This window comes from Podarcis gaigeae (genome assembly GCF_964106915.1).
Source record: "Podarcis gaigeae genome assembly, chromosome: 2".
NCBI lineage: Eukaryota > Metazoa > Chordata > Lepidosauria > Squamata > Lacertidae > Podarcis > Podarcis gaigeae.
Window position 1 is genome coordinate 81,702,205 of NC_139679.1, and position 21,981 is coordinate 81,724,185.

Sequence of the window (21,981 nt, forward strand, 5' to 3'; positions counted from 1 at the left end):
ATAAGAGTCTCTAAGGCCTCTGTAGAGTTAAAACAGTCTGCAGTTGAGTTTAACTGTACATTAAAAAAAATTCTGTGCCTCATAAACACACCAAGATTGTTTCATTTTCAATATGGAATTGTGGAGAGGCTGAGGGTTGAGGTAGAAGCAAAGGGACGTCAAGTATAGGAAAATGATTTATTTTCAAGCTTGAGCAAGAGTTATGGCCCGGGTCACTGTTGATGCCACCAACTATGCCAATAAACTACCTTTTCGATCACAGACATCCTGTTATTTCATTATCCACCAACATCTAGCCCCTGCAGAATAAATCTGGATTCCAGAATAAGATTAGGTTTTGAGTGAAGACACAGGTATTTGAGGTTATCAAATATTTGAAACCAAAGCTCCTAACTTTAGTATATTAAAAAAGTATCCATAACTCTGCCTCCCTTGCTGTCAACAGAAACATGCACTGCTGGATTTAAAATGTTCTTTTTTTTTTTTTTAAAGAAAAAGATATGAAGCAAAAGTCACAAAATGAGCGTAAAATCCACTTCTTTCATGATCTGTAAAAGCAACAGGCAGAGAGGGAGGCACTAATGGGTTCACCTATTTACAAGCCCCAGTTATGAATCCATATAAGTACACACACAATTTCCATCCACTGCATGTCGTGAGGAAAATGCAGACTGCGGAAGAGCTGAAATGACTTTTTGGATAAGAAAGAAACCCTAAGGATTTTTTTTCTACTGCAGGTGCAGAGAGAAGAAATAATGGCAATGGGGAGAGGAGTGGACGGAGGGAACATTCTCAATAATTCACATATCTTTTAAAAATATAATTTGGTTCCCAGAAAGCTCTATTTGGGATATGAAAATCAAAATTGATGGCATATACTCTAATATGCCTCACTATCATTTCAGGACTGACAAGGGTTATTCCTTTTGATCGACCAGTCCTAGTTAGCAATTGTGCCACTGTATTTTGAATCGGCTAGCTGTATGGTTCATTGGAATCTGGTCAATAGTCAGATCTGCTTTAAGAAAAAACTAATGCTATCTTTTATTCTCCCCCAATCCTCTGCCAGTATCCCTTTCATCTTCTGTTCCCTTTAGCACAACACATCCAGACTTTTAGCCCTTGCATACCAGGCCATGATAAAAACAGACTGAATCAAAAGTTCATCACATACCCATCAACTGTTCCTATTTCAGTGGGACATCTTGGAATTACAGAGGTCATCCTGGCTTCTGATTGGATCCCAGGATGTCCCATTTTGGCTCCTGCAAGAGTGTGGCCCCAAAAGACACCCATTTGGGGGGGGCTATGCTCTTGCATGAGCCATCTGGCTCCTGTGAAACATTTTTTTTGGGGGGGTGCTCTCATGTGAGTCATGCGACTTGTGCGGGAGCGCAACTCCGAAAGACGCACATCCCTGGATGGCTATGGCATGCACTCTTCCAGGCAGCCTGGCATCATTTTGCCACCAGATTGCTGACTGCTCTGGAACTTTTATTTGACTGAAAAGGATAATAAAACATAATAATAAATAAATGTTCCCAAGATGGTACAAATGCTCCTAAGCGGGCTTTCAAAAGCAGCTTACAATGTGGAATTGTGGATTTGCTCTCTAAAGAAAAGTCAATATCTCACTGGGCATGCTAAAGTAGCTTGCTGGATCCCAGCCACTGCATGTAAGCAAATATTTAGGACTACACGTACTGTACACAGTGAAAGGAATGAAGGCAGAAGGAACGACAGCGGGACAGGGCTATTGCTGCCCTGGTCCTTCTCGTGGGCATCCCACAGGCATCTGGTCAGACCCTGTGGATGCTAGAGAAGCACTATAGATGTATGAAAGAATATATGGAAAAGTCAGGAAAGTTACATCCATGTAACTTCACTGTAATAAACTAGTGCAGGAAAGTCAAGGCTAAGAATGGAAAGGGAATTTGTCACAGGAGTTTAACATGACTAACACTATCCAGTTTAAAGAGACCTTGTAATGGATTAGGAGACGATCCATTTAGAATCTACAATTGAAGACCTCTAATATTGTCTACCATATTTTGATATTTAGATGTGGACTGCTGTTAGACAGTCATCTTAAAACTATTCCTCATGCTAGCCTTTGGCTTCTCCTCTTCCCAGCTACAATCATTTAGTAAGTGTAATAGCATCTACTCACATTTCTTCCTCTCTCCCTTGTTTCCCCATTGACTCTTCTATTTTTTATATTCTAAAATAATCATGTTTCACAGCTACTTTACCTGTAAGTTACCGGTAACTTTCCTTTCTTGCTTAGTCTGAGCGCATGTAGGTCTGCCCTTCAGCAGATGCCTTATTTGTTATTTATAAGTTTGCAGTTCTCCCCTGGCCACCCCCATTCTTCCTCCCAGAAACTCATAGCACTGTGTTAGCCACAGAACCACGGCACTTTCGGAAGAGAAACTGCAGCTTGCCCCAAGGCTAAGCAGGAAGCTTCGGAAACCAAACGTGGATTTGATTCTGGGCTTCAGATGACTAACTGAACTAGGAATCTTTCTGGCAGTGGTGGGAATACAAGAACAGCTCTGGCTTCCTTTCCCCATGGGGAGGGGCTTGTCTTATCTGTTCTGTACATGACTACAAAAAAAGTAGTCTGTTTCAATAGCTGTTTGCAACCCAGATCGGGAGAAACATGTCTGTGAGAAGACAAACCAAAAAGAAAAGTCTGTCATCGGATTGTGAGCCTTTTTTATAGAGTGATGCACATAAAAACATACTTTGTCTACTCAAGGAGGCAGATAGCAGTAGACGCTGTAACTGTCTGAAACCTGTCTTTCTTGGACCAATAGGCTCATTTTATATCTTGTGAAAGTTGTTGGTGGCGGCAGCGGCGTCCATCTGCCTCAGGAGACAATGGAAGTGTGTGTCTTCAGGGGTAAGGACAAACTGTTGGAGAATGCCTGAGCCTGCTGTGTCTGCAGAGACCGATCCAGGAGAGAAATGTTTTATTGCAAGTGGGGCAGGTGAAGGGGTATTTGATTTGCTGCTGCAGAAACCATGGTGTGCTTCTCCTAGTGGCCATTCCTCTTCTGGTCGCTGCTGTGGATACATGACCTGCTGTGGGCACTACTTACAAAATGGCTATGGAGCCATGGCATGTCACAAAATTAGAAAGAGTACATTCATTGCCCCTCGCCTTGGACAACCTAAGGCTTACTCTGGGAAGTAAGCTATGTCCTGCTGGTCCCAATTGTGTGATTTCTCTCTCTCTCCCCCTCTCCCCCCACAGAGTGGTCTTGCCACCTAAGAAAAACAGGGAGCCTTCCCAGTAACAAGAAAAAATATATAAAATATGCATAAGGTGACAGAAGAAGAGGAGTTTGGATTTGATATCCCGCTTTATCACTACCCGAAGGAGTCTCAAAGCGGCTAACATTCTCCTTTCCCTTCCTCCCCCACAACAAACACTCTGTGAAGTGAGTGGGGCTGAGGGACTTCAGAGAAGTGTGACTGGCCCAAGGTCACCCAGCAGCTGCATGTGGAGGAGCGAAGACGCGAACCCGGTTTCCCAGATTACGAGACTATCGCTCTTAACCACTACACCACACTGACATCACCCTCTTGCGCATGTGCAATCACCAGACATACAGAGCACAGATGCACATGCTTCTCTCACACAAACTCACCCCCCCCCTTCACACAGGCATCTCTCCCTGCCTTGCAGGCCATACATTCATGCATATCCCTTCCCCTTCCACTCACATCTCACCTTTGTAGAGCATGCACATATACAAGCACACATACCCTTTCTCACACACTTGCCACTGTCCTCCAAGTGTGTCTCTCACTCTCATACACATGGGCATCAGCCGGATTTTTCTTTCAAGGGGTGTGTGTGGATGTTTCAAAGGGGCAGGCAAGTACGTATAACAGTGAAAGAGTGGCGTGAGATAATTTCTCACCCAAAAATGAAAACAATGGTATCTGTACATTTTGCCTCCTATCTCAGAGGAGATGCTGGAAACTTCAACTCCTTCTTGATATCTCAAGGGAGGGCTGAGAAAGAATCTTGGGTCTGAGACCCCAGATTGCCCCTGCAAGCCAGTGTAGACATTAGTGAGCTAGATGGACCAATCCTGTTTCATAAACTGGAGTCACTGCTTTGTGTGGCAATGCTAATTGTAGAGCTGTTTTACTCACTTTCTTAGTCTGTTGCTTCTTACCATATTGCGTTTCAGATGAGATAAGCCCACTGTTATATACAGATACTCACAAGAATCTTCTCCCATGTATAAGCAATCGGCAGCTATCTCCCTTGCTCATCATGCATATATCCCCCTCCTATCCTGCTTTCCCTTTTAATACCAAGCTCAGCTACAGTTAGATTGCATCGTTTCAGTGGGAAGCATGAGGAGACATCTTAAAATGAATATTTCGATCTACTTGTCAAAAGCAACACATTTCCAAATCTATTTCTTCTATGAATTCCTACCGGGTGGATGGATCTGATTAGGAAGACTAGCCCAAACGGCCTTATGAAGGGAACAAAACGTTTAAAAGATCCCACGCAGCAACAAGAGTGCACACGTTTAAACAATGCTTTGGTGTAGCTCATTCTAGATGTTGTTTACAGTGACAAAAAGCTTTGACTCCACCAATAGCCAGCCCAACACTCTTCAGCAACTGAGAAAGGAACCCGCTCCTTCCCACCACTTCTGCCATGGCCTACTTTCTGGTCTTGGGCACTGCAGGAAGGGAGAGCACTTTTAATCCATTTGGCCAAAGCAATCCCTTGCACCAGGATTCCTCTTTTAAAAAATAAATTTAAATTGTATCTGTGCAAGCTGCTTTGCTTTTTCATACAGCCATGGCTATGTGCACTACTTATGTTCCTCAGTCGGCTAGGATTGATGGGAGTCCCACACCTGCCACCTCCCTCCCTGTCATGCCCCGTTCATTTAACCCAGGTGGCTGATGGGACGAGTCTGGCTTGCGACCAGGTTTGTAGTAGCTACTGAGGAGCAATAATGAGGGCAGAGAAGAATCAAAGGCTGATCGCCTCCAGCAGCAATTCCTCACCTACTCGGACAAGCGTCCCAGCTCCACTTTTTCTGTAGTGCTTCAACATGCTGCTTCCTTTCTTTTTCTTCCGACTGGTTGGTAGAAAGGGCGTGTGGTCTCATTCTCTTATGGTATCGTGTTGCAAATGGAGCCCACGGGCTGCACGATGAAGTCCTGGCCTGCATACTGAGAACACTGGAATGGAGAAGTGTGGCAAGCTGCATAAGACATGGCCGTGGAAGCCATGATGAGGGGGAAACAAGAGGATTCATGGACCAGAAGAGCCATGTGACGCAACTGACTGAATCCAAGAACGCTGGTTTTACCTCTTAGGTGATACCCACCTAAAATTTATACGTTGAGTACCTGGCTCAGGAATCAATGGCATGGGTTTTTATTTGCATACATAAATATTTTTGCAAACAAAAGTACACAGGAAACGAATTACAAATTCAATTTATACAAGTGTCTTAACTGACAGACTAAGTTTCAGTTAGATCACTTTTGTAAAAAAAAAAAAAAGAAGCTTAACATGTGGTATTTACAAATTATATAAATAAATCCTTGATTACTCAAAAAAGTTAATCGTCCTAAAAAAGGTCACCTTTACTGGGTGTACTAAAACTGTCCATTTATTGGGAACATCCCAGTTTGCAGTGTAAAACATTTGATTGCATACATTAAAAAGGAGGTTGTATAAAGAAATAAGAAAAGTGTGGGTAAAAGTAAAAAACAAAAACAAAAATATTTATATTTATATATATATATATATAGGAATACTTGATATTTGAGATTTCAAGGTGTCTTCCACAATGCCTTTCAGAAAACTCTACAAACGTATTCTACAGTATCTGTCTAGTGAAAAAAGTCATTGTAAGAAAGGACAGAGTTACCAAATGAAACAGATCCATCACGTTGTTCTTACAGCACAGAGGAGACCATTTTTTTAAAAAAAAAAATCCCAAAACAGAAGACAGAAAACAGCATGTCAGTGGCCAGCCACAAGCCTTGTACAACATTTAACTTAAAGGCAGCACTTTTGTAACACACGGACTATACATATCCTTCACTCAAACAGCCATTGAAAGGAACAAAAATACAGGGTGGGGGAGTGGAGAAAGAATCATAGAACTGTAGAGTTGGAAGGGATCCCAAGCGTCATCTATTCCAACCCCCTGGAATGCAGGAATCACAACTAGATCATACATCAATGTCTGCTTAAAAACCTCCAAGGAAGGAGAGTCCACCACGTCTCGTGGGAGTCTGCTTCACTGTCAAACAGCTCTTGCTGTCAGAAAGTTCTTCCTGATGTTTAGATGGAATCTCCTTTCTTGTAACTTGAAGCCATTGTTTCGGGTCCTACCTTCCAGAGCAGGAGAAAACAAGCTTGTTTCATCTTCCATGTGACAGCCCTTTAGGTGTTTGAAGATGGCTAACTTGAATGATGATTTTTCCCCCCGCAGTTACTTTCAATAAAATTAATGCTTGCTCCTTCTTTTCTTTTCCATCAATGTCAACAAGAACACCATTAATTACTACACTTACTTTTTCCATCTAACATATATGCCAGACAATCAGTACTGTATGTAATGAATGTACAATAATAAGGGGGTGGGGAGAAAACCATACATATTTTGAAAGTGCCATGATTATCGAGTTCAGCCCCCTGCTCCTGAAATATATCTTGGACCCCAGAAAAAGGCTTTAGGGCTCACTGGCTCCTTCACTTGGATCATAAATCTCCCCTTTAGCTGCTTTGGTGAGAATATCCATCCATTTTATTTGCAACTCTTCATCGTCTGCACTGAAATACATAGTCTGTTGGGACTGGCAGAGTTTGAAAACATGTTTTGTGTCAAACTTCTCACCAGAATGCGGAAATTCAACTTCATATCCTGGTAGGGGTATGCTTCGTGGAATCCGACCATCCTAAACACACACAAAAGAAAAGCAGGAGTCAAAACCAAAAATAAAAAGAAAGCAGGCGACAGGTAAACTGGTGAAAAAAATTCAAGAGGATAGCCATTATTTCCAGATTTTAAGAGTTTTATAGGAATGAGTAGTACTTGAAGATAAAACATTGTATAAAACACATGCATTTATCAGCATGTATTTTAAAGATATTATTAGTGAGAAGTCATCTTATCATGACGACTGAATTATTGTGTTGTGGGCCAGGGCTGGATGGTTCTGAAACAAAGAAGCCCTGGAATGCTAGTGACACAGAGGTCAAGGAAGAGACTCTCACCAAACTGTATCAAGAACCAGCTGTGAGGAATCTTCCTCTCTGAAGAAACCTCCTGGGATGATGAAGAGCTGAGGGGATGCCTCCCTGCCCATGTTCTCAGACATCAGTGATTTTTCCCTGTGAAATTCCACAGATCATGCCTTGCCTGCCCCTAATCACTGAACCAGCTACAGTTGGGGTGGCAAGTGGTCTCTATAGACTTCGCTATGCAGTGGCCTCTTTGCACTCCTTGGTCTTGAACAGTATTAACTTGTAAACTGCCTTGGGTTTTTAGAAAGGGGGGGGGGAAGAATCTAGAATCTAGTTCACGGTTTTCATTTTGTTTTTTAACAGAACTAAACAAACACAAAAATGGTTGACTCGTGTATTTGTTTTGCCTTGAGGGGTTTTCAAAGAAAACCAGAACAAATGTTACAAAGTTTGGATTCAAGAGTTATGAGGCCCAGATTGCCTTCTCTCAATAACAACCTCTATAGTGATTCTACGCGCACATTCCACCAGCATTCTGCAGAGAGGCATATTTCAAAGAAAGCAACATTCTCTTCACTTTATTACAAGAGCAGCTACTGTTAAGACTGCATTAGCTGACGTGCCCTGCAGTTCCCTCACAAATCCATGGGGGAATGCACGAATGATAACCAGAGAAGAAGCACCACCACTTTGCACCAGGGAGCATTCGTGCACAGAGATGCACCAAGCTGCTGGGCTTTTTAAGGCATCCACTCTGATTCTTTTTTTCATAACAATATTCACAAATTACTACTATTCGCTCTCACTGGCTCCTGGGGCTACTGTTGATGTGCGTATGTTGACACTGCACACATAGTGATTTTCAACCCAGTTGGGATAGGAAAGCAATTTTTCTACATATTCTGTCAGTCAACATATTGCTCCTCTTTATCATCCCAGTATAAACGCCAGGGAGAGATCTGAAGATTGCTTCTATTACTGTATTAATCCTGTATGTATCTGGTGAATTTGATTTAGTTGTAAGTATGCCCGAGCTGAGGAAATCTACTTGTTTCATGCCTTATCAAAACACATTCTCAGCACTTCTGCAAGTGCACAGATCTAATACTGTCAGAACGCTGAGCTTCATAAATCAAATGAAGATTTAAAGGCATGCAGTCTTACTGCCTCTGCCTTGTGATTTTTATCTTTGGGGAGGATGAATGCTTTTCAAAGCTCAATAAACCCTTTGAGATCTTCATTTTTTGGTGGGGGGAAATGCATCTCTTAAAAACGGGGGTGGGGCGGGATAAATAATTATCATAGTTGTACACCTTTTTGATGAAAGCAAGAAGTTCATTTATCATTTTCAAAAGACGAGAATGCTTTCTCTGAATGCCTGCAAGACATTCTGTTGTTGAAAGGAAGCCAAATCCTTCTAGCCAAATCATCTGATCTCAGAGCACACTTTCCCCTGCAAATTAAAATTGGGGGTACTTGCTCTGCTGAAGAAGTGTAAGAGTTATCTGCGCTTACAGTAAAAGGTGCAATGAGCTGCCTCCCTAGAGGGCAGCTAATTCTCCCCAGAGGAAGCTGACTTAAGAAAGGAAAAGGGCAGAGTACTGGATCAGCCGTGGCAGGCAGCCTCAGTGGGATGTACAGTGGATGCACAAAAACCTACAAATTAATCCATTAGTTTCCTGAACCTGTACAGTTCTCACGCAGCATGCTCACAAGCCCTGGCACATAGCTTAGGAATAACAGTTCCAGACCATTTCTCAGTATGACTTGTTTAATATATATTTTTAACAGCTATGTAAGATGCTCTGCTTTTTACCTGACTTCCTCCTTGTAGATATAAGACGAGAGGTTCAGCCTTAGGGATGGTGACCCAAACTTTACACCAAGTCTTTCCTTTTTCTTGGAACAGGAGGTGACTGCTGAAAAGGCTGCTTTCTGCTCCCAAAACGCTTTGCTTCTATATATAACAAATAAACCAAGCAGTGTTTATTCATGCGCTTGTGCTGAAGGCATTTACAATTTATTATGCACCTTAATGGTTTATTGGTTTATGTTCAAATATTTGTTCATGAATGGTCCATGGGAGCAGAAGTGTGATTACCAAGGTATTAATCCTTAAGCATACAGAGGTTTAATCATCATTACATATAACCAGGATTAAAAGACTCGCACGTAGGTGCTGAACTGTTTTTAGAGAACGTTAAGCTGAAAACCCCACCTCCACAGTCAAAGTTGAGAACAGCAATTAAGATGATACAGCTACTTTCATACGTAAAGTAGGTTGGAAGGAGAATGAAAATTAATTAGGAAGCTGCTTCAGCACAAGTGAATAGAGTCACAGCGCAGTGCTGCTGCAAGGATAAATAAAATCTCCAGGGTTTTAAAATTATTATTTAGGGAGGGGATTTTTTTTAAAAAAAAAATCCACTCCAAATCTGTGAGAACAGCTAAATCCAATGTATATTTATTAAGAAGTAAGACTTATAGTGTTCAGTGGGACTTCCTTCCAGGCAAGTATTCATAGGATTGCTGCTAGGGAGAGCATAACCCTGCTGTTTCAGAGATGCCAGACATCTTTGAAGTCTGTAATGCTGGGATTTCCATACGTCTCCTCTCTCCATAATATATGACTTTCATTAATTTGTGAGCAAACAAAACCTAGTATTGTTAAGACCATGGGCGTGTAAAAGGGTAAAACAGTATTGGGAAATAATTTATAATGAATTGAGAAAAAAATGTTTAAAAACATTTTCCAAAAAAACCCCAGAGTCCTTTCTGTTGGGGATAATTCAGACTGAAATTCCCATGTGTCAAAAAATAGGTGCCGGAGCAGTACCTATTCATCTACTTGAACTTTGACGTGCTTTCGAACTGCTAGGTTGGCAGGAGGAGGGACCAAGCTCACCCTATCTCGGGGATTCGAACTGCCGACCTTCTGATCGGCAAGCCCTAGGCTCAGTGGTTTAGACCACAGCGCCACCCGCATCCTGATTCCATTATTACATCCATCAAAACTTATTTACACTGTTGAATTTATCTTAATGCTGCCAGGGTTTTCAAGTGTACACAGTTTCCTCCAATATATTCAATAAACATTTTCCAATCTTCTTTAAACGTATTTTATTCTTGTTCTCTTATTCTGTATATTAGGTCCGCAAGCTGCGCATATTCCATTAGTTTAAGTTCCCATTCTTCTTTAGTTGGGACCTCGCTTGTTTGCCATTTTGGGGCTAACAAAACACGGCCTGCATAAATAACCGTTTTTTGACACATGGGAATTTCAGTCTAAATTATCCCCAACAGAAAGGACTCTGGGGTTTTTCTGGAAAATGTTTTGGAAAAACATTTTGGAAAAAGTAGATGAATAGGTAGCGCTCCGGCGGGAAGGTAAATGGTGTTTCTGTGCGCTTCTCTGGTTCGCCAGAAGCGCCTGAGTCATGCTGACCACATGACCTGGACAAACGTCTGCTCCCTCAGCCAGTAAAGCGAGATGAGCGCTGCAACCCCAGAGTTGTTTGCGACTGGACTTAACTTTCAGGTGTCTTTAACCTTTAATAATGGAATACTGGATGGTTTAGTTAATATGCAGGGATTTATGTTATGCAAAATGAACCATGGAAAGAGAAGAAGGGAAGTTTTAAGGTTTTTTAAAGGTTGTTTAAATGAACATTCTAAACTGTAAAACAGAAAAATTAATTAATTAATTAATTAGTGTGTGTGTGTGTGTGTGTGTGTGTGTGTGTGTATGAGACCATCATGACAAAATGCAAGGACACAACTTCAATTTGTTTCAATAGGTCTTGCACAGGGATGGTCTTTGTGAGACTGCATCACCTAATAGCAGCATTTGCCTGAGTGTCAGGTGCTGACAACTCTCAATTTGCACCTTAGCATGCAAACAGAACTGTGAGGAGTTGGATATCCTCTGCTCCCCTTAGTAAGATGTACTTGCAATTATTTTTAAAGATTAAACTGTGGCATCTCCTGTGTGAAATTTACAGTCTACAAATCCTTGCATTGGCTATGTGAACAGGCAGGAGACAATGAGCACACTTGAGATGGAAAAACACCTCTGAAGAAAAACCATTAGAAATAATAGTGGTGCTATGTTCTGCAAACTGCAAATGGCAAGAGGTTTTGGTGTCCTGCCACTGACTTCTTTAGAAAAAAGAAAATCCTATTCTGTGATATGCAAATGGTGGTGGTGGTGGTGAATTAAATCAATAATTTGCCCAGAACCACATATCAAAAAAGCAGAAGAGCCTCTAGGAATGGAAACACTGTACCTATTATGTTTTGTATAACAAATCTCCAGAGAAACTACACATCTGCTAATAGATCAGGAAAAAAGGCAAATCCTTGAAGAGCCACTGAGTTCATGAAATATTAATTCGGGGAAAACACTTGAACCCCTAATCCTAGGAGCATTTCCTTGGATGTAACCCAAAGACGTCCATCCGTTACTTCATAGTACAAGGCAGCAGCCCAGATTAGGCTGCATTCTGTGCTATTCCCTTGTGTGTTTTACCTGAATCTCTAAGACTTAGCACAGAGCTAAATGCCTAACCCTATTAAGGAGATGAGCTTCCTTTCTCCTGAATGTGAACAGTATGCTGCCCTACTTGAGAGAGGAGGTCATATTTCACTGTACTGTATTTTAAGCAGCTGCATGGCTTTTAGGATTATCCAAAAACTTGGATTTGGGGCGACGATTCCCCCATTACAGTTCCTCTGCAACAGCTTTCCTCTGCAGTACAAGGAACTGCTTATAGTGTTACGAGGAGCATATTTCCAAGTAGAAGAGTAAGAAAGGTAATTAAAGCCATTTGGTGGGTCCATATATTCTCTGTACCCTAACCCTAACCCTAACCCTAAAGCAATTCCAGTAAGCAGAAGTGATGCTGCTGCTGGGAGGGTGGGGCAGTGGGTCTTCCCTCCATGCCAGGTTGCTTTTGGCTGGTGGATTGCCAAGACTTTTATTCTTTCTCCATGGCAGGTTAAGTCATTTGATAGAAGCAAAGGGAGGTCTGATCTGCAGTGAAAGCTATGGATGGGGATTCCTAACAGCAGAGTTTGGAGAGAGGCAAATATAAGTCAGTAGTAGTCAATATAAGGTTATCTCTCACTTGGACTACTGCAATGAGCTCTACGTGGGGCTACCTTTGGAGGTGACCCAGAAACTACAACTAATCCAGAATGCGGCAGCTAGACTGGTGACTGGGAGCGGCCGCTGAGACCACATAACACCGGTCTTGAAAGACCTACATTGGGTCCCAGTACATTTCTGGGCACAATTCAAAGTGTTGGTAAAAGGTAAAGGGACCACTGACCGTTAGGTCCAGTCGCAGATGACTCTGGGGTTGCGGTGCTCATTCCGCTTTACTGGCTGAGGGAGCTGGCGTACAGCTTCCGGGTCATGTGACCAGCATGACTAAGCCGCTTCTGGCGAACCAGAACAGCGCACGGAAATGCCGTTTACCTTCTTGCCAGAGCAGTACCTATTAATCAATTTGCACTTTGATGTGCTTTCAAACTGCTAGGTTTGCAGGAGCAGGGACTGAGTGACAGGCGCTCACCCTGTTGCAGGGATTCGAACTGCTGACCTTCTGATCGGTAAGCCCTAGCCCTAAATGGCCTCGGTCCAGTATACCTGAAGGAGTGTCTCCACCCCCATCGTTCTACCCGGACACTGAGGTCCAGCGCCGAGGGCCTTCTGGCGGTTCCCTCACTGCGAGAAGCCAAGTTACAGGGAACCAGGCAGAGGGCCTTCTCGGTAGTGGCGTCTGCCATTTGGAATGCCGAGAATGACAACTACCAGACTTTTAGAAGACATCTGAAGGCAGTCCTGTTTAGGGAAGCTTTTAATGTTTGATGGACTACTGTATTTTAATGTTTTGTTGGAAGCCACCCAGAGTGGCTGGGAAAACCCAGCCAGATGGCTGGGTATAAATAATAATAATAATAATAATAATAATAATTATTATTATTATTATTATTATTATTATTATTATTATTATTATTATTATTAAGATGGTTAGAGAACAGAAGGCACCTCTGGGGTGAAGTCAAGCACCTGTGTTAGCAGCACTGAAGTGACCCCCTCCCACTGGGTGCAAGCCTGGGCAGTGTGTATGGAAGTCCTGAGCTGCCCAGACGACAAGCCCCCTCTCTCAGCCTTGCTGATGTGGTCCAAAGTAAAACAGAGCAATATTTTTGGCACTAGCTTAGCCGCAGGAGTTGCTGGAAGGAGGCGTACAAGGTGCCAGCCAACCGTCTCAGGGACTCCACAGTATATAAAAGAACTACAATAGAACAGAACAACAGAACAGAAAAAACCTAATATACAGCCACAGCTTTAATTCTGGAGGGAGAAGAAGCAGCAGCACTACAAATTATATAATCAGTGTAGCTGGTACACTCATCAGGTTTACGTTCCTTGCATCTATTAAAACCTTGTGTACCTCCTTGCACTGATAATTTATTCTGAACTTTTGCAGCACAACTTTATATTATCAATGACTTGCATGCTTAGTGTTTACAGTCCTTATCCTTGATGCATGCTGACACACATCCCTGTGTATGGCCATATAGCTAAAAGTGAAAGGGCAACCCCCACACACAGAACAAGCCTTGGCACAGGTTTAACTGCTTAGCTTGGATCTAAATCTTCAAGTTCCACATCCTAACACGACACTTTGTCTGCTGCACCAAACCAATTCTCAATATAGCAGCTGCTATTGCCTTTTTTGTTTTTTGTTACTCTGATATCCACACAATCCACATTTTAAAGGAAATGAAGATTTCAGAAGGCAGAATTCTCTAATGTGCAAGTGTCAGTACATAATTGCTCTAACATAAAACAATTTCATTATACATCTACAGCTCTGCTCCTGAGAATTGGGCTTCATTCCATAATGTGCAACCCCCCTGTTCATGCTGAAAGCAACAATGGCTGAAAATTATGTGCATGGGGGTGGCTTCTGTGCAGGGAGAAAAATATAAAATAAAATTGAAAGGACTGAAAAGACATAATGCAGCAGCAACCATGAAACTGGCCCTCTGGTAGGTCTATGTAATAAATGATGGATTTCTGAATGTTTAAGTATTGTGAGCCAAGACCATGAAATGATTTTAACAATGAAAAGTATGCTTCTGCTGAGTAACTAGTCGTTTTAGGTGTTAATATGACAAAATATACCTCTGTTCCCATTTTTTTCTTTTGTTCTCCTGCACCTTCATTGCCCAAGACACACGGAGTTGCTGACGGCAGTTGAAAACATTCTTTACACACTCGGTTGTGGCGGCTATTGTCAGCAAGTGTTTTAAATTCAGAGCATTTTGCACAGATAACCTGGATGAAAAAGCACAGGACTTTATTCTTAAGTCATTATTGGAAACAAAAACAAAAAAACCAAAAACCTGATTTATAATTAGAACCACTTTGGTTCCTGTTCCCAAAAGGAATGATCTTGAGTGATAATAACACAGGAATTTCAGGTATTATGTCCAAGTTATGATTACTTCCCACCTGCTTGGCACTAGAGAATGATTTTGCCATTCCATGCTATTTGTTAAAACTCTACCTACAATGGGGGGGGGGGGGTAACAAGGCCACCCTATATGGGTTTGCCTTCCTGTTCAGTGTTATAAAAAGCATTTTCAGTTACACTGGATTAAAATTTTATCAGGTTTCCTAGAAGCCCATCTAAATATAAATTTATAAGAACCCCATTAATGAAAGGATACCAATTGGTGCTTCATAAACATGACATCTTGTTCACACCAGCTAAAGTTCTGCATCGTGCAGGGAAGAGGTGGAAATTCAGCACTTCAATCATTTTGGCCACGTTGAACTTGAACAAGTAAGGGCATCAATATTTATTTGTTGGAAATTTTTTTCCAAACAGCAGAGCAACAATTAACAAATCATTCTTTTCAAAGCAACAAAAATGCAGGAAACCATGAGAGAAAAGGTACTTCAACATAAGAATGTACACCTGCAAATTGATGGGTGAATAACGAGCTGCTTTTTCACAGGATTCTTCCGAACATTCCTTGAAACAGGAACAGCAGCAAGGAACAGGAAGCACCCCAGAGAGATATTTCTGTTGTGGGTTTTTTAGAACTATTATTGCTGTAGAGACACGATGACAGTCGTACCAACCATTCTGATACTGCTATTTTGGGTGCAGTAACAGCAGTCTATTTTGTACAGGACCGTGAGTGACTGGAGCATTGATAATACACAAGACAGTATGTCTTGACACACTTAACTGACTCTCATACTGGCAAGGCATTAACTGAAAGCATCCTTTTAGGTAATGGCGTTTCATGTCAGGAAAGCAGGCTTGCAGCTAGATCCAAAACATAATGCTTGATAAAACAGAAGATTACAATTAATGCACTGACCTAGCATATGGCTGCAGGATGCAGGGCAAGATTATACCTCAATAATTTTAAAGCATAGAATGCATGAAAAATGTGATACGTATATTATTTGTGAAAGCTCATCATACCCTATTTGACTCCTATAACAGTTGGAGCTAAACTTTCCCAAAGCATGTTCTCTTATCAATTAGAATGTCTAGAATGAATTGAAGTTAGTACAGTATTTTTAAATGAGTGAAGGCGAAAGGCTGAAATCAAGTCTAAATATGATTTTGGATAGGAATCTCGCATATCAGCTGAATAACACTTTACCTTGTAAAAAATATATATGTGGATACTGGCAATAAGGGGGTTTCTTCCCCAGGTCATAAAAGTCTCTATATATTCAGCCTATATATGTGCTTGAAAATCAAACCTCATCAGACCTTGTGAATTTTCTGGAGAATCTTCAGGGAGAAATGCAGGATGTCATTCATTAGAGGGGAATTGGATAGCTATATGCCAGGGGTGGAGAATCTTCTGGGAGTCATGTCAGTGGTGGGCAGGACCAGAGAGGGAAACGGTGGAGCACTGGATGTGACTCCTGCCTTTGTACAGCTGGCTACATGCAGATATCAGATATTTCTATCTACACACACATATTTCTGCTCTCCATCCAGACAAGCAAGAGGCATCATTGCAGTTCAGGGACCCAATCCAGCCAGGGAAAAGCATCCAAGGGGGCCAAGTGAGCAGGGTAAGCAATGAGGGGTATGGCCTGTGTAGGAGGAATGGCCATAGGAGAGTCCCAAGGCCCAAAAACAGATTAGGCTCCTCCCCCTTGGTATAGGCTAACAAATTGGCTCAGTGAGTTTTGATTAACAAAAGAGAAAGGCAAATCTACCATCTTTTAGTTGCAGTAGTTGGTAATTAGGGACGCATTTAGCTGGCTTATACCTGGGAGCAAGACCATGCCATGTACACTAGTGGCATGGTCTTTTGGAAAAAGTGTATTTCTGAGGTTTGATGGTTCTTAACACCACTTTTGGGGGGAGCAATACCATAAAATTATACATCAATGGAAAGATAATTTAATGAAGAATGTAATGCAACAAAGTTTGTTCAATTATCTGTATTCTATCAAAAGCTATAGCCAAATAACCAGAAAAAGGAAGCTGAAATAGGCATGGAAACTGCTGATATTTCAAACATTATCAGCTAAAACTGTTACAAAGCTGTTCATTTTTTTCCTGTTAATAGGTATGTTTCACCCATCCACCCCTGACCTCCACGAATCCGCTACAGAGAGATGGGGAGGTCTATGATGAAGTATTTGCTATAAAAATCTGGAAAATGAGGGTATGCACTTTCTGTGGCATGCATTTTATCTTAAAACCTTTCTAATGGATTCCCAGTTCCATGGCATTCTCTGTAAAGCATGTGTTGCAGCAAACTATACATTAAGATTACTATAACTATTTCTTAACAGTGTGTAGTTCCTAGATGAAAGGAAAGAGGTACTGAAAAAGGCAGATGTTGCAAAACATTTCCTGGCTTCACCTCTTAGGCCATGTCTGTGTCTCACTGCCTAATGCTTGCAGTGTTGCACATACTTTTTTGACTCAGCATTTTGGACAAAACAAACAAACAAACAAACAAACAAACAAACAACTCACTGATAAATAAAATAGATTCTTCAAAAGTAGCTATGAAATTATTGTTAAATTAATACCAACAAGTCATTCAACAGATATTAGATGTCTTGATAGGTTCAGGTTTACTGAGATAATTTGAAGGAAACCAAACAGAGCCTAGTAAACAGCAATGTAATTTAACAAGAGTGTCTAGCCTCATTAGCTTGCTTTATATTACTCTACTGAGCTCAGAAAATTCAAACGTCCTTCATTTGCACAATTACCAGAATAAGTGTTGGTGCTGACCTTTAAAGCCATAAACGGTCTTAGCCCTGTATACTTGAAGGAGTGCCTCCATCCCCATTGTTTAACGCGAACACTGAGATCTAGCTCCAATGGCCTTCTGGAGGTTCCCTCACTGCGAGAAGTGAGGTTACAGGGAACCAGGCAGAGGGCCTTCTCGGTAGTGGCGCCCTGTGGAATGCCCTCTCATCAGATGACAAGTATATAGGTAACTATTATAAGACATGTGAAGGCAGCTCTGTATAGGGACTGTCTTTAATATTTAATGATTTATTATGTTTTCATATATGTTGGAAGCTGCCCAGAGTGGCTGGGGCAACCCAGTCAGATGGGTGGGGCAAAAATATTAAAATTATTAAAACTATATTGTTGTTATATTAGAATGTAAGTGGTTAAGGAACAAAGCTATCTAAAAGTTGGGGTTGATTATTTATCAATGAGAGGTACATCCGGGTTCTGTTAGATGATAAAGATAATCTGTGGCTTTAAATAATGGCAAGTTTTAATGTTTGGATGATTCATGTTAAATTAAGCAAAACATGGCCAAAATGGCTGTGATTGGAAAAAACTGAAAACAAATTCCAATGAAATCAATAAACCTTGGATTAAAGTTTCACCGGATTTCAACAGAATTTAATTCGAAGTATCTGCGTTTAAAAAGAAAAAACTTTTTTTCTTATTTAGAAATGGTGTGAAATTTGTCCTAAGAGATCCATTCAAATACTTTTTGATCACGATTTTCCCATTGTTAAGGAGCATGGCACACCAGAAGATAAAAACGTGGAAAGGGGTAAATCAGTCTACTTATGCAGACAGTCTTGGGAACTGAAGGACAGAATAATACTTGAGAAGATGATTTTCTTTTTTTGCAGAATTTTATAAAGAAAAACCAGCTTGTTCCAAATGAGTAACAATGCACATACATATAAACAGTAATTTTCACTCCAATACTCACTGCCCCACATTGCTTGCAATGGTGACGTCTTTTTGTAATGGAGTTGAAGCTTTCACTGCAGCTTTTGCAAGCTTGCTTCTCCTTTTCTCTCTTTGATTTGGAGGATTTTCTGCAACACTCAGGCTGGGATGAAAAAAAATAAATGTTAAATGTTAAACAATGTGACTTTGAACCAGTGAAGGGCAACTTGAGCCCCACAAGTGTATTATCATTATTATTTTAAAGTTTGGTATATATAATGTCGTGATTTTAACACAAGTGGTTAGCATTTAGACTGCCAGATATACCTTAACTCAAGTTTTGTCAGTTGTTACGGGCCAACTTTCACAGCCAAACAGCTCTAGACATTTGGAATGATGGCTAGACCAGCTATTTTAAAAGCCTCTAACAAGGGCTGAACTAGCACTGTTTGGTTAAGAATTATAGATTTTCTAAGAAGTCTATTATTTGCATGCTCAAGGTCTCTTTACCCTTCCTGATATGTGAGCTGCCTTCTCCCTCAGAAAGTATTTCCTGCTGTGCAAGCAACATGCAAGCAAACCACCTGCAAGGATGTATATTTTGAGCGAGACTTCTTTGTCTGAAGAATTTGAGACAACTACTCAAAAGGAAGAATGCAGACCTTCCCAGGCAGTTACAGGCAGACTTCAGGAGAACTTCAAGCATATTGGAAAGCCAACAAATGGTCATGGTTTCAGAATGGCTACAAATCATAATCTGTTAGGATGAAACAAATTACGATCCTGCATTTGGACATAACTTTCAGGAATTCCTTCTTTCCTGGTTTGTTTACCTGCTCTCACTGGGAAGGAGCAAAGTGGAAACAGCTAGGCTGCATGTGCAGCCAAGAACCTTAGCCTGCCAAGTACGTGTGCATGAGCAGTAAAGATTTTAATCATTCAATCCCATCGCTACAAGCAAAGCAGCAACTGCAACACTACCCAGTTCAGGACCAAGCATATGGTTCATTTCAGAGAAGTTGTTTAATTTATATTAGCATTCATTTCTTGCCCCAAAGAGCACAAAGATCGTTTTTTAAAGGTATAGGTATGGCCTGTAATTAAACTTTATGGAGTGGGTTATAGGTTTGCTAACAGTCTTCCATGCACTGCCTTTTCTGCTCACATTACAAACCACACACTCAGAGGCTGCTTCAGTATGTAAAGAAGCTCTCAATTACTATAGCAACTAACAATTACAAGTGTCCGGAATATTAGCTACTGATGACATTTATTTCAGGTGTAAACAAAAGCTTTTGAAATAAATAAATTAAAGGGCCATTCCGCAACAAGCTAGCATTGTGTTGCTGATCATACAGGCTCAGACTACAACACCACCACCAATTTGCACCTTTGCTGTCACTGCGGCCTGTGATTTGCCTCAGCCTTAGCGCTAGGGATTTCCACCAAGCTGTACTTTATCAGGTGCAACATCTATTAGGTAAAGGTAAAGGGACCCCTGACCATTAGGTCCAGTTGTAGACGACTCTGGGGTTGCGGTGCTCATCTCGCTTTATTGGCCGAGGGAGCTGGCGTACAGCTTCCGGGTCATGTGGTCAGCATGACTAAGCCACTTCTGGCGAACCAGAGCAGCACACGGAAATGCTGTTTACCTTCCCGTCGGAGTGGTACCTATTTATCTACTTGCACTTTGATGTGCTTTCGAACTGCTAGGTTGGCAGGAGCAGGGACCGAGCAATGGGAGCTCACCCCATCGCTGGTACTCAAACCGCCAACCTTACGATCGGCAAGCCCTAGGCTCAGTGGTTTAGACCAAAGTGCCACCCGCATCCCTTTTAACATCTATTAGAGAGCCCTGCAAATAACACAGAGTGAAAGAAATGCCTTGCCATTCCCCAACAACCCTGTATGCAGTGAACGGGTCTCAGCCCTCCTGAACCACCAAAAGGATCCGACAGAAAGGAATTGAGCAAATGTCATCAGAACCCAAATCAGCTTCCCCCGTGATATTTCAGTGGTGGTGGTGGAGCACTTCCCATCCATCACCAAAAAGAGTCTTGTTGCATGGCAACTTCAGGGAAGTGGAAAAATAAAGGATGCAAGTGTTACTGATCCCAGTGCCTTGGAACTCTTGGGATATGAGTATTGCCTCCCCTGAATCCTCCTGCCTTGTGGATGTGCACTGGTGCCTTGAGGAAATGGTACACATGCAACCTGCATTGAGTGCACTTTGGGGTTCTGCATAGGTTAAGAGTTTATTCCCACAGCCCCACTACTTTTCTACAAGAATAGGGGGTTCTCCATCATAAGAATAGCCTGCTTGATCAGATCAATGGCCCCTGTGGTCCTGCATCCAGTACCCACAGTGGTCAACCAGATAACAACAACAACAACAACAACAACAACAACAACAACAACAACAACAACAACAACAACAACAACAATTTATTATTATTTGTACCCACCCATCTGGCTGGGTTTCCCCAGCCACTCTGGGCGGCTTCCAACAAAGATTAAAAATACATTAAAATGTCACACATTAAAAACTTCCCTAAATAATAATTTATTTCCCACAGATGCCTGTGGGAAACCAGCAAGCAGGACCCGAGCACAAGAGCCCTCTGTCCTCCTGTGATTTCCAGCAACAGGTATTCAGAAGCATTGCTGCCTCCAACTGCAACAGCAGAGCGTAGCCATCAATATCCCTCTCCTCCATGGATTTGTCTGAGTCTCCAATCCGGTGAACATCACGGCTTCCTGGGGGAGCAAGTTCCATAGACCCCTTTCCAGCACAGCAGAATCCCTAGTGTTCTGCCTTCAGCATTTACATGTCGGCATGGAAACTCACTCAACAGGCAAACAGGCATGATTTCACAATAATGGGAGTGAAACTGACGGAATGCTCAGTTACTCAACCCTGTGTAACCCTACAGGCTTTGCAATTTACTTCCATTTATATTTTAGAGAGTGACTGTATGATGTAAATAGTGCAACCTATATAAAAATGGCAGTGAAGACATGGCCAATGACATGTCAATGACAATTCTGAAAAGAATGCCAACCAGCAAATAAAAAAAGCAACAGAAACTTCCGTGTATTTGGGGTGCAAAACCACTATGCAGTATTTACTAATGTATTTTACATCATTTGAATACCCTACCCTACAATTTTAACTATCTGATATAGCTTTCTTAATTAATACTGGCCATATCACAATGTCTTAAGCATTCCTTTAGGAAGCTGGACAGAATAAAGAAGGCAGCTTCTAGTTTGCTGCCTATCACCACCACCAAGTGGTTCAGCTGTATAAAGACTTCAAGAGAAAAAAGAGGCTGTGTTTAACACAGAAGCTCTTGGATGGCACAATCCAGCTAGCCGTTGACAGGTGCTTTTCAAATGCTAAGAGAAAGATTCACACACAAATGTATAAATATGAACCTTGATTTCAACTTTTACTGCGAGCTTTAAGTGGCATTCCTATTAAACAGAGAAGCGACTTGGCTTTTTATTAAA

General features: G+C 41.5%; 1 protein-coding gene across 3 annotated transcripts in view; it reads right to left on the minus strand.

Annotated features, from left to right (window-relative positions):
• Nucleotides 1-5,983: 5,983 nt before the first annotated feature.
• Nucleotides 5,984-21,981, minus strand: part of FGD3 (FYVE, RhoGEF and PH domain containing 3) — a 99,839-nt gene continuing 83,841 nt past the window's right edge. For all 3 annotated transcript variants that reach the window (XM_083727020.1, XM_083727021.1, XM_083727022.1), the window contains 4 exons: nt 18,509-18,631; nt 14,448-14,600; nt 9,066-9,206; nt 5,984-6,960 (listed from right to left, as the gene is read on the minus strand). In XM_083727020.1, coding sequence (XP_083583146.1) covers nt 6,736-6,960; nt 9,066-9,206; nt 14,448-14,600; nt 18,509-18,631 — 642 coding nt within the window. In that variant the 3' untranslated portion in view covers nt 5,984-6,735. The remainder of the gene's footprint in view (nt 6,961-9,065; nt 9,207-14,447; nt 14,601-18,508; nt 18,632-21,981) is intronic.